Genomic DNA, 14,257 nt, shown 5'->3' on the forward strand with positions numbered 1-14,257 from the left:
TGCGTGTGTGTGTGTGTGTGTGCTCTATAAACTAGCACCCTGGTGTCCAGCTTGGACAGTCCAAAGTGCACCTCTCATAAATGTAACACGTCATGTACGGTTGCACCTATGTGTGAGTGAGGGATGGTTAAAAGAGAGAGAGAGAGAGAGAGATGCAGAGGGAAGACGGTGCCTTTGGGAAGAAGGGCACATACACTGGTGAACTCAAAGGTAGGAGCCCTCACAGTCCACAGGATCGACAAACTCAAACCTGAACAGAACCATCACAAGGCGTCTGCTTAACAGAGAAAGGTCATCCTGAAAAGTGTGTGTGTGATTCCAGGATCCCCCTCACACTCCCAGATCTGCTGCATGTGGATGCATCATCTGGACCTCACCTGCATCTCAGTGTTTCACCAGCGTCTCACCGGCGTCTCCTCGGCACGGAGCTGCATCATGGCTTTGTTAACGACGTGCGTATTGACTTGTCATCTGTATTCAAAGTTCTGTCAGGTTTGAGTGAAAAACGGGAGTCAGACGACCTCTGTGCATCCATTGGGTTTTAGGACCATGGCTCTCTCTCTTGCCTGGTAGGATTCTTGGGCTGCTTTGACTGGCCTTTTGAGTTGATCTGCGCTCGGTTGATCTCGCCTGTGCGATGAGCCTCGGTTCCAACGGCAGCGTCCCCACCACGGCAGGCCCAAGCTCGGGCGGGGGAGGTGCTCCATGGGTGACGCCGCTCCTGGGCTCCACCCTGGTGGCCATGTGCGTGCTGGGCGCGGCGGGCAACCTGTACACGCTGGCAGTGACGCGCTCGGCGGCCCTGCGGCGCGCGGGGTCCATGCGCGTCTTCATCATCAACCTGGCAGCGGCCGACCTGCTATACCTGGCTACCATCCCGTTCGTGGTGTGCACCTACTTCGCCCGTGACTGGTTCTTCGGCGAGACGGGCTGCCGCCTGCTGCTCAGCCTGGACCTGCTCACCATGCATGCCAGCGTCTTCGTCCTGGTGGCCATGAGCCTGGAGCGCTACCGGGCCGTGGCGACGCCCTTCGGTGCCCGCCGCCCACCCGGCCGTCGCCACTGGCTGGCGGCGCTGGGCGTGTGGGCGGCGGCCACGGCGCTCACTCTTCCCATGATGGTGATGATCCAGCTGCGCGAGGGTCGTCCGGGTGCCGGTGGCCTCGTCAAGCGCATCTGCTACCCCACGTGGAAGCCCGAGGCCTTCAGGGCCTACCTGACGCTCCTCTTCTTCACCAGCATGCTGGTGCCGGGTCTGGTAATGGGGGGGCTATACACCGGCCTGGCACATCACTACTGGGTGGCCCAGGCAAACCTGGTGCGCGGAGGCTCAGGGCGTGGAGGCACGGCGCTCTCCCGGCTGCGGCGGCAGCTCAAGTACAGAGTAGTGGGCATGGTCTTCAGCATTGTGGTGGCCCACTGGGTCTGCTTCCTGCCCTTCTGGGCCTGGCAGCTGGCCAAGCTTTTCTCGCCCGAGGCCCTGCGCTCGCTCTCGCATGCCGCTCACACCTACCTAAACTTCTTCGTCACCTGCCTGACGTATGGGAACAGCTGCGTGAACCCGCTCCTCTACACGCTGCTCACCCGGAACTACAGGGACTACCTGGCCCAGAGGGGGCAGAACTCTGGCTCTAGCCGCGCGGAACAGGCCTCAGCGCCCCCGGCCAACCACGCCGCCCAGGACTCGGAGACGACGTAGGCGGGGCTAGCAGTTTGAAGAACCCACTGTCAGGGATGACTTGAACTACCTTGGGGTCAGGTTCGGTGGGTATGCCCTTGATAATGTCTCTGGAATCCCACTGTAAATGGTGCTTCAACAGACTACAGTCTAGAATGTGATGGACACCTGAAATACTAGAACCTCACAAACTGCTGACAGAATTTTTTGATGTACAGTGATTCGAATAGTAGCTGGAACCCGACTCCCTCAGAATTTGTGATCAGGTTGCCATGGATCCAGCTGCATTTCCATGGAGATGGTCTGTAGCGCCATGTTCCCCTTACAACTTGTTTATTATTGTTCATTTTCTCTAGTAGTTTTCCTCCTTTATGCGTGTTGTTTGTTGCTGTTGGCACATCGGCGCACAGACACACCCACTGTTCGTACGTATGCCTAGTGCTGGGATGTTTCTAAAGCTGAAAAAATAAAGACTATCAAATTATTATATCTTATTATTAACCCTTAGAACAATTAACTGTTTTTTTAATGTTTTTTCTCCCAGAGAAGCATGAAGGTGAGAATGGGTACACACTGAAATGTAGGCCTGTGCATGCATATCAAAGACCGAGCACACACTGGAGTGAGGATATTGTGTGTGTGTGTGTGTGTGTGTGTGTGTGTGTGTGTGTGTGTGTATGAGTGTGTGTGTGTGTGTGTGTGTGTGTGTGTGTGTGTGTGTATGAGTGTGTGTGTGTGTGTGTGTGTATGAGTGTGTGTGTGTGTGTGTGTGTGTGTGTGTGTGAGTGTGTGTGTGTGTGTGTGTATGTATGTGTGTGTGTGTGTGTGTGTGTGTGTGTGTGTGTGTGTGTGTGTGTGTGTGTGTGTGTGTGTGTCTAAGCGTGCACCACTCCTGTCTATTTGTGCCGGCACTGCTCTCTGCATCTCTGGAATGTTCCTCCGGGCTGTAAAATTCCTCACTCCTGGTCACGGCGCTTTTGGTGTAGCAGTGCAAATTAGCCTTGTTACCATAGCACCTCCTGACTCCTCCATAGTGCCTCCTGACTCCTACATAGTGCCTGCTGACTCCTCCAGAGCACCGTGAGCCCATGACTGAGTCAAATCCAGACTGTCCAGTGTCACTCATGGCACAAAACTCATTGAACTCAAAACACCAAACACAACGTGAGGCTGAACAGCTAAACCAGGTGTTTATAGTTGCTGTATAAGGTCTCATATGGTCATATTTTCAGCTTTATTGTCATATTATTTCTTTATGTAATGATTTATTATCAAATGGTACCTTATCAGGAAGAGAGCTGAGAGTGGTCTGCACATTTTGAACCTTTAAAGTGAACTTAAAAACAAATGCGAAAACAGAGGGAATGCTGTTTCCAGAGGCAGCATTCTGTTTCCACCTGAGAACCCTGAGTCATGGACGCCATGCCGGAAACCACCGAGTCAGTGCTACTGTTCCTCATTGTGTGTGGAGCCATCAGCGACTTAGCGTTGGTAACAGCCCAGCTCAGCTCCCTGCCGAGGTACCGGAACAGTCAGACTTGGCTGTCTCACACACACAAGATGGCCTCTGTTGTTGTGGAGCTCGGGCTGTGATGTGATGTATTTCCTTTTTGAAAACCTTGACGTGCTTGCCGAGACAGAGGAGTTTACCTGCTCTGATCTGATTTGGCCTCCTCTGAGAGGTTGCGCCGCCCAGTGGTCAGCAGCGGAACCTGGTGACAGTAACAGGTGTTCTTACCGGCCGTAGTCACATGACTCGTTTTCTTTTCATTTCTGTCCTCTTTTGTTTTTCACTCTTTTTGTGTAGGCTGGTGTGAAATCCAATGATTGGGTGTGCAGACTGCAGATGTCTCTCTCTCTCTCTCTCTCTCTCTCTCTCTCTCTGTCAATGTTATAAGGTCAGCTGTCACCAGTACGATGGAGTGCTTGATGCACTGAGAATTATTATTTACCCAGACTTGGCAAACACTGAGGTTAACATTGATGCTCCGCTCCAACACACACTGACTCTTCGCGCTGATGTCGTGTGTGTGTGTGTGTGTGTGTGTGTGTGTGTGCGTGCTTGTATCTGTGTAGCTTTTAGTAACAGGAAAGCATGTTTCACTGTAAAGCATCGAGGAATATAAAATTGCATATGAAATCAAGGTTTGTTGAATTAAAAGGCCCATTTTTTGTCTAATGGTTTTATTAGCACATCTTCAGTGGTTTAAGTACATTTAAGAACACATTTTGTAAGTTTCAGAATGGCATACAACTGATGAGTCTGAACTTACATGAGCATTACACGTACATTTAAGGTGGACTGGGCCAGGTTTGGACGGCCATTATTGGACCACCTTATTTCATCTTGATTCCCTCAACCTTGACATCACCACGCACGTCAAAGTGATTGAAAGCATCGTCGCCATGACGGTTAGGAAAGCTCATCATTGTTCCGTTGGGCAGTTTGATATAAAACTGCTCATTGTTGAAATTGATGGTCACCTGTCAGAGAGAGAGAGAGAGAGAGAGAGAGAGAGAGAGAGAGAGAGAGAGAGAGAGAGCAGACAAGGAGGTGAGTTTAACCATCAAGACTCTCCAAACTCAAGTACAGCTTTGCGTCAGTGACACACAACTACCGCTAGAGGGACACACTGAGCATTGTGGGTTGAAGTATAAGTTTTAGACACAAAGACTACACCCCTTGGCTTTATTGTTTTTTTTAGTAGAAAAAAGGAACCTGTGTAATTTAAGGCATGGGCCATCAGGGCTACACTAACTTACATTAAGCGAGGCGCCATAAGATGCTATTTATGAGGTGCCTTAAACAACTCTGCAAAGAGTAGTACACTGATATGTGTAGGATGACGTCATAAGAACGAACCTTTATGTTTATAGGCCACTGTAGCATTACGCAATGTGTACACTGCTCTAAACTACGTAAAATGATGACAGTTTCCCATATCTAAACTATACTGCACATACAATGTGATTAAAGTGCACGTTCCTGATGTAACGAACACATTCTGCGGGTGAGCTGTAGTGGGAACCTTGAACGCCTCGTCGTGCTGGAATGGGAAACCGTGTTCCCTCACTTCTTCTCCCCAGCCGCCCTGGTTGGAGTTGCACACGATGATGTTCGTGTCCCCATTGTAGCAGAAGCGGGGGTTGAAGTGCAGTGCGATGTTGTCCGCGTCATGACCAATATTGATGGAAAATCTACAAAGAGACAGGATTATTATTATTATTATTATTATTATTAATAATGCTGCTGTAGAAGTATATGGGCCATTTCAACTGTAATTTAAACTGGTTTAATTTGAATTTATCCTGGACAGAACAAGGTCAGGGGGAGACGGCAGTGGTGCACGGGTGTGAGTCAGGGGGAGACGGCAGTGGTGCACGGGCGTGAGTCAGGGGGAGACGGCAGTGGTGCACGGGCGTGAGTCAGGGGGAGACGGCAGTGGTGCACGGGGGTGAGTCAGGGGGAGACGGCAGTGGTGCACGGGGGTGAGTCAGGGGGAGACGGCAGTGGTGCACGGGCGTGAGTCAGGGGGAGACGGCAGTGGTGCACGGGCGTGAGTCAGGGGGAGACGGCAGTGGTGCACGGGGGTGAGTCAGGGGGAGACGGCAGTGGTGCACGGGCGTGAGTCAGGGGGAGACGGCAGTGGTGCACGGGTGTGAGTCAGGGTGATTGGTTGTGGGCAGAAACTGTACTGCAGGATTCAGGGCTCCAGGAAGATGGCATGCAGGTCAGTTAAACACACAAGCCACCCCACCACAGAGGTGTACCTGACCTACTGACACAGAGGCTTGGTGTTGGTGTGTGTACCTACACATCACAGTGTCAGAGAGCATACATTTGGTGTTTGTGTGTGTACCTACACATCACAGTGTCAGAGAGCATACGTTTGGTGTTGGTGTGTGTACCTACACATCACAGTGTCAGAGAGTGTGAGTTTGGTGTCGGTGTGTGTAAGTACAGATCACAGTGTCAGAGAGTGTGAGTTTGGTGTCGGTGTGTGTAAGTACACATCACAGTGTCAGAGAGCATACGTTTGGTGTTGGTGTGTGTACCTACACATCACAGTGTCAGAGAGTGTGAGTTTGGTGTCGGTGTGTGTAAGTACAGATCACAGTGTCAGAGGGTGTGAGTTTGGTGTCGGTGTGTAGTACCTACACATCACAGTGTCAGAGAGTGTGAGTTTGGTGTCGGTGTGTGTAAGTACAGATCACAGTGTCAGAGAGTGTGAGTTTGGTGTCGGTGTGTGTAAGTACAGATCACAGTGTCAGAGAGTGTGAGTTTGGTGTCGGTGTGTGTAAGTACAGATCACAGTGTCAGAGAGTGTGAGTTTGGTGTCGGTGTGTGTAAGTACAGATCACAGTGTCAGAGAGTGTGAGTTTGGTGTCGGTGTGTAGTACCTACACATCACAGTGTCAGAGAGTGTGAGTTTGGTGTCGGTGTGTGTAAGTACAGATCACAGTGTCAGAGAGTGTGAGTTTGGTGTCGGTGTGTAGTACCTACACATCACAGTGTCAGAGAGTGTGAGTTTGGTGTCGGTGTGTGTAAGTACAGATCACAGTGTCAGAGAGTGTGAGTTTGGTGTCGGTGTGTAGTACCTACACATCACAGTGTCAGAGAGTGTGAGTTTGGTGTCGGTGTGTAGTACGGTGTGGGAACGTACTTTTCACAGCCAGACTTGACTTTGCCAGAGATTGACAGCTCCTGGCCTGCCTTGAACGTCATGTCTTTAACAGTGAGTACCTGCAGTGCAACATTCAACAACACAGAATTTAATACTGATAACATTCATTAAAACCTTCATTAAAGTCACCAGTGATTCATTTGCCTTTAAACACCAATGGAAGCAAAATTAATTAGTTGAATTAATTAAATACTATTGATATGATGGCACAGATTGATGGAAATTAACCTGGACCAGCATATTTCAAAGCTAATTAAGGAAAGTGTGTGAATGTGTGTGTCATAATGGGAAATGGCAGAATTTTTTATTTGATTGGGTAAGTCTTTGTGTCCGTGGTGTGAACAGTGAGTTATCACTATCCTGCCAAGCCCACTGTTAATGAACAACATAGATTACATTATCAGTCCATGGTGCCATTAACCGCGAACAGAGATGACACGCTGGTCAAATATTGCGCTAATGCTAACATCGCTGAACTACCTGTGGGTGGAAATCCTGACACCACCCAACTCTTGTAACTCCAAGAGTTAAATTGCATTATATTCCACCTGCAGTTTTACTGCTGATCGTGATGTTCTGGTAAATCATTGGGCGACTGTAGGTTGGGTGTGATCGCTATGTGACGGACAGGTCAGTTTCCCAGGACTCTTTTCTCTATCCCAGGTCACACCCACCCAGAACAGGGGCTTAAGGCACCTCTGCCTCAGTTCACCGTGGAAACGGGGTCTCTAAGAGACGGCCTTCTCTGCCCTCATGTTTAAAGCACATAAACATATAAAAACCATGAATATGACTTTATTAGGACCTTTTGGTCTCGGTAGTAGACAAAAAGGTAATACTTGATGTTACTGTATTCCAGAGCCATAGAAATTTCAGTTAGTGTCACCATGTCTGTAAAAGGTATTACTATGGTAACATGATTATCATTTACTAGATGAACTTATATTTTTTCACATTTATTTCTAGTTTGTAATTGAGTACTTTTGTTTTGACAGCTTTTGATTCTAAAATCAGAACACACAACACACAAAAAGCAGTTTTGCTTTTCTGCGCAGTAGGAACTACACAAAGATAACACTTGCCACAGCATGACATAGTGTGCATAGTTTCCAGGCAGAATTAACCCTTTGATAGGCACAGCATGCTTGTTAAAACCATAACGCAAGTGCAACCTTTTCCTCCCTTACTATTGTACTGGTGTACAGCACCAGTGTCTAAGAAACCCTGAAGGACAAAAGGATAAAGGTGGTAAGAAATACTCACCATCTTGTCGGTGATGTGGTTGAGGGTTCCGGTAGAATGGGATGCACTTTGAACTTGTGATTTTCCTTTATAATGATGCAAAAAAACTAGGAGGTGTGTGCAACTAATCCCCCATCCAGTGAGAGCACACTGAGGCGGGGTATAAACCAATCATACCAAGCCATCGTTTGAGAGATGCACTGGACATTTATTATTTTGAGATTATAAGTTATTAATTATTTGCATTTCCCCCCCTTTCTTATTTTCCTCTTTTTAAAAAGCAATTGAAGGTAGGCGACTTTTCAGCTGTTTATCACAAAATTCTCAGTGTGTTGCAATTATCCGAGTCTTTGTGTAAAGGGAAGTAATCTTGTATTGGTGGGGATCACATTTTAATATGATTTTGTACTATTATTTCTTGTACTATTTGTTGCATATAATAAACATAAATAAATGTAACTTTTCTAGAGACTATGGAGTTAAACCAGTATTGGTGCATGTTGAAGATAAAAATCTGTCTCCATCTAGTGTTTAATATGAGTCATTGCAGGCTTTTATAGTTTTCGTGTTATTTGCGTATGTTCACATGAGTCCAGGCCAAAGAGAATGTTATCTGCCATATAATCAGCATATCAAGTTTCATAATTTCATTTTCTGATCTAACTGATTACTGATATTAACTGAGCACAATTGCATTACAGGATCAAGACAATTAAGATTCCCTATACACTAAGACATATATTAGTCTACATTAATTAATCTATTAAAGGTCACCCATTCAACAACAACAACAACAACAACAAACCCAAACAAAAAAGTCATGTGGTATCAAGTCCTTCTTTATTTGAACATCACTTCCAATAAAACACAGTCGCAGGTGTTGCGCAACACTACAGTGAGCGTTACTGACATGGTTAAGGTGCATTTGAGCACTGAGCTTTAACGGATATCTCTTCCTTATCACGTTACCGGAACTCGATGGTGTGGAGCTTGACGGCACCCTTCACGTGGAGGTGCTTGAATTTGTCATCTCCTGAACGGTTTGGAAAATCGATCATGTTACCGTTGGGGAGTTTGATAAGGAAGCGATCGTTGCTGAAGCTGAACTCCACCTGTCAGGAAGGAAAGCGTGAGAGAGACAGCGTGAGTTACGATGCCACACGCAGATGTTGTTACCGCCACAGGATCATTTAGAGTGATGAACCTGGACATCAGCAATGTCTCTAAACTTACAACATAACCACTAGAGGGCTCTCTGGTCAAGTGTCGCTCCATTGTCAGCTCAGTTACATGACGGACGAATGGTAGCACATAACTGCTTAGCTGGTATAGGTCAAAGATTGTACCTGGCATCAGTTTACTAAAATCTCCATGTTGTCTTTCAGAGATCTGCTAGGGCCTAAACTAGATACCCAAATCCAGACAACAGGCCTGAGTTCACAAAAACACCCTCTGTGGTCAACAGTCTGCTATAGAGCGTGTTATTTAGTGACAGTCGATAAAAGCCTTCTGTTGATACATGGTGGGTTCACTGAACCTCATATAGCAGACAGGATTAAACAAATCAGATCCTGATGACAGACATGACACATAAATCATTTATTAGTTAATCACGACACATCCAGACACTAATATCTGAAAAAGATGGAAAAAATACTTCACTGGCACACTCTGATAGTTACTGTTGCATATAGGGTAGTTCTCTGATTTCTGATCAGTTCTAAACATCAAAGTTAGTGTGGAGCAAATGAAATATGTAACACAGTACTGCTTATTTGTAGATGCACAGTTAGCAGAGGAGACACATAATGTTGTGGAATCTTAGGAAGAACTTTCTGTATGAAATCCATCAAGAAGGAGACAGAGAGGCATGATTGACATGAAGATCGACGTGAAGATCGACGTGAGGTTCACCTTGAAGTCGCCATCCTGGTTGAAGGGGAAGTCCCGTTCTTTCTGCTCAACCCCCCAGCTTCCCAGGTAAGAGTTGCACACAATGACCTTACGATCCTTATTGTACTTGAAGCGGGGGTTGAAGTGCAGGGCTATGGAGTCGGGCCCGTGGCCGATGTTGATGGAGAAACTGGGAACACACGGACGCGTGTACAGGCATCAGAGCTGTGCATGTGGCGTTTCGCACGGATTAGCGTGAACGTTAAAGGGTGCATGAGTGGAATAACCGCAGCCCGCGCCACACTGATCCTCCGGGCTTCTACAGGAGGCAGCAAAGATGGCCGATGGCAAATGCTGAGGCCTGATTGGTGGGGAAGTGGGAGATGTGGTTAAGCATCACCTCCGAGCTGGAGATCCTAATCCTACGTGTGTGTGGTTTTCAGTGGGTGAGAGAACAGAGTGAGAGAGAGCATTGCCTTTTGTCCTTTTGCTGCAGAGGGGGGCAGAAAAACTAAGAATTTGTCCAGCCTCAGTGAAAGTTTAACTTTGTTCTGGAACACAGGTGAAAGGCACAACCTGTTTTGGTGAAATGTATTAAACGTAGACTACTCCTCTGTCCTGCTTCTGTGGTTCTCCCTATCTCACACACCCAGGGTGTCCTACTGGAAATATTACATTATTATATATTATTAATATTACATTACATTACAAGATTTCTTTGACTTTTTATTTACTAATATGATTAATGTTGAACTCATAAGGCATTTAAATGTAACAGTGATGTGTATACTGTATTATACACTGAAAAAAACAAAAGTCACCACCTGGATTTCACTAAGCAAATAGGTAAGAGCCTCCTACTGGATAATTACTGCATGGGTGATTATGTTTCAGCTGGCAACACGTTATTTAACCCTAACTGATGCAGTGAGTAGCTTCTCATTTGTTAAACAACCATGTCGAAAGACACATCCTGTAGTCGTGGAAAAGATGTTAATCTGTTTCAGAAGGGTCAAATTATTGGCATGCATCAAGCAGAGGAAGGATCCAAGGTGATTGCTGAAACTACTAAAATCGGGTTAAGAATTGTCCAACGCATTATTAAAAAGCAGAAGGACAGGGGGGAAGCATCATCTTCGAGGAAGGAATGTGATGGGAAAAAAACCCGAATGATTGTGATCGGCGATTATTTAAACGTGTGGTGAAATCACATCGTAGAAAAACAGCAGTAGAACTCAGGGATATGTTTAATAGTGGAAGTAAGAGCATTTCCACATGCACAATGCGAAGGGAACTCAAGGGATTTGGACTAAACAGCTGTGTTGCCTTAAGAAAACCACTTGTCAGTGAGGCTAACTGGCAGAAATGGCTTCAATCTGTTAGGGAGCATAAAGATTGAATTCATTGGTTGCAATGGAAGAAGGTCATGTGGTCTGATGAGATCTGGGAAGCCAGTTTTAGTTTCTGTCCTGATATCATTGTGAATACTTACGAATTGCAGTCAGATTTGACTTTGCCGGCAATGGTCAGGTTTTGCCCAACACCAAAGCTCATATCATCGATAGTTAGTACCTGTGGAGTTCAAAAACACAGGATGTGAAAGGCTGAAGGGTTAGAACTCTGATTAGGCTTATAAAGTAAGTTTTCTTTGATGCTTTATTTATTTTTTTGTCATTTATTTACTAATATGAATAATACTACCAGCACAAAGGAAAACATGACAGAAACCAGACATGTCAACCTCTCTCATATTCAGCAGGAACTACAATTAATACATGTATGCATAAAATTGTAGGAACGTCTGTTTTTTGTTTGTTTTACTTTATTGTTCACTTTGCAAAATGGGAATTTCTGCTATGTTATTCAAAACTGAGACTTTAGTATGAAGTCCTTGACATGGCTAACTGCACTGTAAAGTTGCGGCGTGAAGGGAAGCTAGGAAACCTCTGTGCTGCTGAGCCCAGTGTTAATGATCAACTGAAACACTTTATATCAGTGGGTTTGGCGCCTCTAAGACTGACAGGGTAGACCACACCAATGCTGACTGTCACTGGAATAGCGTTTAACTGCTATGTGAGCACTGACACGCTGTTGTCACACAAGGACTTGAAGGCGTATCACAGGGCAGGGTGCGCCCAGCGATAAGAGTATTGTGGGAAATGGGAAAATGACCACCTGCTTATGTCAGGAACAATGGACCCATCTCCTAAAGACCTGAGCACCCCCAGTGTGAGAACATTAGCTACAGGAACTGATGGTCTTTCGCATGTATACACGGCGCTACGGTTTTAGTACATTTTAGAAGCATGATTTGAAATAACTGTTATCTACACTCTGTGTTCATTTTAATATCAGAAGCCTTCATATATTGTTTAAGGCATTTAAATGTAACAGTGATATGTATACTGTATTAGAACACAAAGTGTTGGTTTTACAGAAAGTCTAGAATTGGATTAAACTATTGTGCGAATGATGAATCAATATTGGGATTTTTTTAGGCTTTATTTAGATCTGGGAAACCAGGTTAGATCTGTTTAGATCTGGGAAGCTTGTCTTAGTTTTGATCTGGGAAGCCAGATTAGATCTGGGAAACCCGATCAAATCTGTTTGGGTCTGCTCTGTGTCAGCACAACATCATAAGAAATAACTACAGTCCAACATACAAAGAAAAGATTGTTGAAACGATTCCACTGTTTCTGAGACTTTGGAAAAAGAAAGGAAGGTTCACTCACCATCTTCTTCTTGATGTAGTGGCGATTCCAGCAGAAACATCTGTGATTGTCTAGCTTTGAATTAAATGGGAAATCCAGGGTGTGGGCAGCATGTCCTCTAGCCAACCAGAGCGAAGGATGAGTCAGTCAGTCAGAGCCTTTATGGACAACACACCTGCTCCGAACAACAAAAGGCTGAAAGCTTTCAGAACTCATTTATCTAATAAATGATACTTATGTCAGGATTCACAGCTAACAGAGTAACAGTTGTAACTTTGATCCTTGAAGCACACATAAAACCAAAAACATTTGACGTTTAGTCAATAAACAATAAACCACACGATACACGGGCAACTGATCAGCAGATCTGCTTTTGGTAATCTGCTCCGTATGTTTTTCGAGGACAGGTACTGTAACAGTGACAGGAAGGCAGCCAGGATTTTGAAGGACATAACGCGGTCTGGTGGGTATATGCTGGAATGCCAGCCCTCAGCTACGGATAAGACATTTGACTTCTCCATTTAATATATGAATGTTTCAGTTTACGTGCTGGTATCATTGGTTTATCACTGCTTTAAAAGAACAATCTTTAGTCATCAGAAATGAACTTTATACTCTAGGGCAAACTTACTGGAATCTGTCCAATACTCTGATAGTGTTTAAGGTGTTAAGGTAACCAATCAACAGAAACAGAAGCTCTACTGTGGTCATCGCCTACCATCTGGGCTACTGTCCTCTCCTGTACCGAGTGACTAACTGATCTGTATAGGGGCTGTATAAAGATTGTTGAAGCTGGTTTATAGTATGCGCTGTATTTAATGTGTAGTGACACTGATGTTTTTTGTATTCACACTATTGTACTGTTGTATTTACTGTATTAACACTATTGTACTGTTGTCTGTATTTATTATATTTACATTGTTGCACTGTTGTCTGTGTTTATTATATTTACACTGTTGCACTGTTGTCTGTGTTTATTATATTTACACTGTTGTACTGTTGTCTGTATTTATTATATTTACAATGTTGTACTGTTGTCTGTGTTTATTATATTTACACTGTTGTACTGTTGTCTGTATTTATTATATTTACAATGTTGTACTGTTGTCTGTGTTTATTATATTTACACTGTTGTACTGTTGTCTGTATTTATTATATTTACAATGTTGTACTGTTGTCTGTGTTTATTATATTTACACTGTTGTATTGTTGTCCGTATTTATTGTATTTACACTGTTGCACTGTTGTTTGTTACTATTCTCTTCCAAGGTGGCACTGTTTTGTTCTTCTCTCAACACAGTTGAAATTTCAATTTGCTTCGATTTATTGTAAAGTCCAGCATTTACCATTCCCAGTCTGTAAGAGTAAATCCACTTCCCAGCTCTTGCACACCGGATTTATTCACAGCTATTTTTCAAAAATAAGGGCATTATAAAAAGTGTCGGTATAGCAATATCCTTTGATAGTTTTCCAATTAAACACGTTAGAAAATAATTTTGATGCATTTATTCCCTGATATATTTGTAATGTGGATAGTGAAATCTGAAAATAAAGGGCAGAGATTTTTGGAGAGATGACAGAAGACATCTCTGTGGCCCTACTAATCTTTGTCAATCATTATCTTATTTGCAATATTTACATTTGAGGTAAAAGGTCACCTTTAAAAGTATGCCATCACATTTGCAACTGGATGAAGCACTGCTTCTAAACTAGGACAGTATTCTTTTTAAATTTCAGCACAAACTCAGGTGGGTAAACTCATTTTGGTTAATATAATGTATAGAAAAAATGTAACAGCTTCTGGTGAAAAGGGTTAATAGTGTTGTTTAAAAGCCAATTTAACAATTAAAAAAAATGCAAAAATGAGTTTATGCTGGGGAGGAAATAGGGTACCCCCCTACATTCTCTAATCTCCCTTGGATCTGTTGAGTGAAATAAGACAAACCTCATTCTGAAGGTTGGAACTCTAGTCTGCTGTAGCTGAGCTGTGGTGTTGGTAGCGCAGGGCTGGATGACTTTAATAAGAGTGCTTTGCCCCAGTCATAAAT

The 14,257-nt window shown here is 44.5% G+C and overlaps 4 protein-coding genes across 5 annotated transcripts in view; 2 read left to right on the forward strand and 2 right to left on the reverse strand.

The window, feature by feature from the left end:
• The first annotated feature begins 249 nt into the window (after window positions 1–249).
• On the forward strand, window positions 250–2,035 carry uts2r4 (urotensin-2 receptor 4). Its single transcript, XM_035531681.2, has one exon. The coding sequence runs from the start codon at window positions 638–640 to the stop codon at window positions 1,697–1,699; it is 1,062 nt and encodes a 353-aa protein (XP_035387574.1). The 5' UTR covers window positions 250–637; the 3' UTR covers window positions 1,700–2,035.
• A 1,804-nt stretch (window positions 2,036–3,839) lies between these two features.
• On the reverse strand, window positions 3,840–7,767 carry LOC113579992 (beta-galactoside-binding lectin). The gene is made up of 4 exons (XM_027014273.3): window positions 7,627–7,767; window positions 6,343–6,422; window positions 4,708–4,876; window positions 3,840–4,162 (listed from the first exon to the last, which is right to left on the reverse strand). The coding sequence occupies exons 1-4, from the start codon at window positions 7,627–7,629 to the stop codon at window positions 4,016–4,018; spliced, it is 399 nt and encodes a 132-aa protein (XP_026870074.3). The 5' UTR covers window positions 7,630–7,767; the 3' UTR covers window positions 3,840–4,015.
• A 656-nt stretch (window positions 7,768–8,423) lies between these two features.
• Window positions 8,424–14,174, reverse strand: LOC145656946 (beta-galactoside-binding lectin-like). Of its 2 annotated transcripts, none has more exons than XM_081710504.1 (5): window positions 14,155–14,174; window positions 12,231–12,327; window positions 10,991–11,070; window positions 9,520–9,688; window positions 8,424–8,717 (listed from the first exon to the last, which is right to left on the reverse strand). In XM_081710504.1, the coding sequence occupies exons 1-5, from the start codon at window positions 14,157–14,159 to the stop codon at window positions 8,571–8,573; spliced, it is 498 nt and encodes a 165-aa protein (XP_081566630.1). In that variant the 5' UTR covers window positions 14,160–14,174; the 3' UTR covers window positions 8,424–8,570. The 2 variants fall into 2 exon arrangements, with proteins under 2 accessions (XP_081566630.1, XP_081566629.1); XM_081710503.1 differs by lacking the exon at window positions 14,155–14,174 and adding an exon at window positions 12,841–12,935.
• The window catches only part of kynu (kynureninase), a 30,276-nt gene continuing 29,903 nt past the window's right edge, over window positions 13,885–14,257 (forward strand). The window contains exon 1 of the mRNA XM_035532729.2: window positions 13,885–13,957. The gene's annotated coding sequence lies outside the window, so the exon portion shown is untranslated. The remainder of the gene's footprint in view (window positions 13,958–14,257) is intronic.

The sequence above is a fragment of the Electrophorus electricus genome, chromosome 3 (genome assembly GCF_041902795.1).
Source record: "Electrophorus electricus isolate QZ-2024a chromosome 3, ASM4190279v1, whole genome shotgun sequence".
Taxonomy (NCBI): Eukaryota; Metazoa; Chordata; class Actinopteri; order Gymnotiformes; family Gymnotidae; genus Electrophorus; species Electrophorus electricus.

Bases quoted from the DNA above. Each gene is read 5' to 3' on its own strand.
- uts2r4 (XM_035531681.2), top strand. From the start codon at position 638: ATGAGCCTCGGTTCCAACGGCAGCGTCCCCACCACGGCAGGCCCAAGC.
- LOC113579992 (XM_027014273.3), bottom strand. The intron at 4,877-6,342 runs GTACGTTCCCAC...GTCTCTTTGTAG, and splicing joins GTCAAGTCTGGCTGTGAAAA to ATTTTCCATCAATATTGGTC. The intron at 4,163-4,707 runs GTTCCCACTACA...TCTCTCTGACAG, and splicing joins AGCACGACGAGGCGTTCAAG to GTGACCATCAATTTCAACAA.
- LOC145656946 (XM_081710503.1), bottom strand. From the start codon at position 12,920: ATGACCACAGTAGAGCTTCTGTTTCTGTTGATTGGTTACCTTAACACC. The intron at 11,071-12,230 runs GTGAGTGAACCT...TGAACTCCACAG, and splicing joins ACTACATCAAGAAGAAGATG to GTACTAACTATCGATGATAT. The intron at 8,718-9,519 runs GTGAACCTCACG...CCTTCCTGACAG, and splicing joins ACCAGGATGGCGACTTCAAG to GTGGAGTTCAGCTTCAGCAA.